At 34.3% G+C, this 2,879-nt stretch overlaps 1 protein-coding gene across 2 annotated transcripts in view; it reads right to left on the bottom strand.

Moving 5' to 3' along the window:
• Window positions 1–329: 329 nt before the first annotated feature.
• Window positions 330–2,879, bottom strand: part of IL22RA2 (interleukin 22 receptor subunit alpha 2) — a 12,815-nt gene continuing 10,265 nt past the window's right edge. For both annotated transcript variants that reach the window (XM_027850602.1, XM_027850603.1), the window contains exons 4-6: window positions 2,025–2,194; window positions 1,267–1,415; window positions 330–634 (exon numbers count right to left, since the gene is read on the bottom strand). In XM_027850602.1, the coding sequence (XP_027706403.1) occupies window position 634; window positions 1,267–1,415; window positions 2,025–2,194 (320 nt within the window). In that variant the 3' untranslated portion in view covers window positions 330–633. The remainder of the gene's footprint in view (window positions 635–1,266; window positions 1,416–2,024; window positions 2,195–2,879) is intronic.

The raw sequence follows: 2,879 nt of genomic DNA, 5'->3' as shown, positions 1-2,879 counted from the left end.
CAGTTCATGTAACTCTTTCCAGGTTTTTTTTAAATCATCCTATTTGTCATTTCTTATAGCACAATAATATTCCATCACAATCAGATACTATAACTTGATTTCCAATTCTCAGCCACAGCAAAAGGAGCTGCTATAAGTATTTTTGTACAAATAGGTCCTTTCCCCCTTTCTAAGAAATTTTTAAAATAAGAGCTGTTAAAAGATTTATTAAAAAAAAAAGATAAATCTTGGGGCAGCTAGATGGTGCACTGGATAGAGCACCAGCCCTGGAGTCAGGAGGACCTGAGTTCAAATCCAGTCTCAGACCAGACACTTGACACTTACTAGCTGTGTGACCTTGGGCAAGTCACTTAACCCCAATTGACTTGCTGAAAAGAAAAAAAGATAAATTTTTTATTAAAAAGATTTCTCAGGATAATGACAAACAACTGTTTTCTTTCACATATTCACTCCTATACTTTTAGCAGTTAAAATACACATTTATAAAGACAGACAAATAGCAATTTTGAATTTTGCTTGATCATTTCTACCAGGATTTTGTAACTACCATCTTCAAGTCAGAGCAATCTTCTGGACTATCAGATTCCATCAGTTTATATGCTGTTGGCATTCCTGAGAGGGCTGTCTTCTGTATCTTTGGAAAAAGAAAAGAATATTTATTAATTCTCTGTATTCAAATTCTTAGTACCTTATCCAGAAGACACAAGAAAATTGCTCCTATTTTTTGCTCTTTGAGATGCTGGGTTAGAAGGTCAAATTTCTATTCATTTGAAAGAAATATCTTGTAATAGGGAAGAGAGTATTTTTAAGTGTAGTCACTAGTGTAGAAGTAGCTTTGTTATCATATCTATCTTTTCCAAAGCACCAGGTTTAATAAAAAGCCTAAGTAGATGGCCTCAGAGTAATCTCCAGTGCTGTGTGTATTCATTCATTCACTCATTTCATCCATAATTTCATTTACTCATCATTTATTAAATCCCTACTATTTCTTGGTCATTTAAAACTGATTTTGCCTTCCTGGAAGGGTATTCTTAGTGGTGACAAGGTCTACAATTATATATACAAGGTTTAAATTACAAAGAATGGTTCACAAGAGGGCCTGCTTCTCATCTCCCTTTTCAATTCCAAAGCTCTTCTCCCTGGTATTGGTACTCCAAATGAAGTTTTGAAAGATACTAAAATAAAAACTTGAATATTAAATTTTTTAAAAATATGGGACATTGTACTTAGAACCCAAATCCTCACAGTCTTATCTAACATGCATACCATTTTTCTGGAGCCATGAAGGTACAGATTTCAGTGCTCATACTGCTTCGGTCTAGTTCAGGCAAATATATTTCTGCAACTACACAGTTGTTGGAGCCAGGCATCATATCCACTTCAACCTTGTCATTGGTGCCTTCATATACCTTTTGCTTTGTCATGAAAGGGGGACAAAGTAGACTGTAATGTGGACTTCACAAAGACATTATTCACTATGGTTCCAATAAAATCAGATCAATTATACATGGAGATTAAAAGGACACATGAAATTCACACTCATACAAGAATTTTTAAAAAAACACAGGAAAGAGGAAATAATTGAATAAAGTTATTGATGGGAGATTGGAAAAATCCTAGGGAAAATGCCTTTCCTTGCCTAACTCTCAATGTTGAGCTATGGAAGTTTTCCAAGGATTTGATGTGTGAATGGCTCTGGGAAAATACCAAAAAAATTCACTCTGAAATCTAGCAGTCTTTGGAATTTGGTTGATTTAGGATAATAGGAGTTAGAACTAGAGGGAATTTAGAAATTATCTGGTTCCAACAAGAACCTACTCTGTCCCCGCATATCATACATACGGAGAACATGAAGAAATTCACAAAGAAGTAGTTATTACTGTGTCATACACTAGATTAGATCTTTTTCTTGGTAATCTTGATGATGTTGAATTGGAGAAAGGAAAGAAAAGGAAGTCATTTGAATGCTTTATGTTTCTTTATCTGAGGGGAAAGGTCAAAACTTACACATACATTCAACTTACCATGTCTAGGGAATTATTAGTTATAAACACTCTGTATACTAGTTCATAATAATTCTGTATTGATATGTTTCCTCCTTTTTTTCTTTTATAGGGTGAATCTGGAGCATGAAGTGTCAACTGTATTGATTTGTTGTTTTGTTTCACACTGATAGATAGAGGTCCTATTTTTGCTAGAGAAAGAAAAGGAAAATTAGGATATTAGAAAAAACAGTATATTCACTAGACCTAATTACTTCACTTGGCCAAATTATAAGCAATGGTCAATTATTATCAAACTCTTGAGAATAGGATTCACAGGTAGCAGACATTAACATCACCAACAGTAATAGGGATGGCTAATGATCCTGCTGGTGAGGAGGCTTTGATTGTTCTTATTTCAAAATTACCCAAAAAACATTTTCTGCTTATCATAGACTTGTTTTTAGAAAATGTGACTTTCAAAACAAAACAAAATAAATCAAACCTCAAAACTTTAAAAGTCAAGATGAGAGAAATCTGGACCAGTTCCAAAAGTTGCAAAATTGCAAAGCAAGCTCCTCCCCTACCTCTCCCCTCCCCTAAAGACTCCTGAGTACCCTTCAAGTTGTCTTTCAAAGGGATAATTCTGTGTTCTTTGTAATACTGTGGGAAGAAAGAGAAAGACCTTTGGCTTCAGCATTTAAAAAAAGTTTCTAAATTAAGTACTGGTTACTATGTGCTGGGCATTGTACTAGCCTCTAGTGATAAAAAGACAATGATGAAAACATTCCCTGCCCTCAAGGAGGCTATAGCCTGTGAAGGAAATGTATATAGATAGATAGATAGATAGATAGATAGATAGATAGATAGATAGATAGATAGATAGATAGATAGATA

This window comes from Vombatus ursinus, unplaced genomic scaffold (assembly GCF_900497805.2).
Source record: "Vombatus ursinus unplaced genomic scaffold, bare-nosed wombat genome assembly UNPS02009132.1, whole genome shotgun sequence".
Classification (NCBI taxonomy): Eukaryota; Metazoa; Chordata; class Mammalia; order Diprotodontia; family Vombatidae; genus Vombatus; species Vombatus ursinus.
The sequence above is the reverse complement of the archived record's forward strand: the minus strand, read 5'-3'. Positions and strand labels throughout refer to the sequence as shown.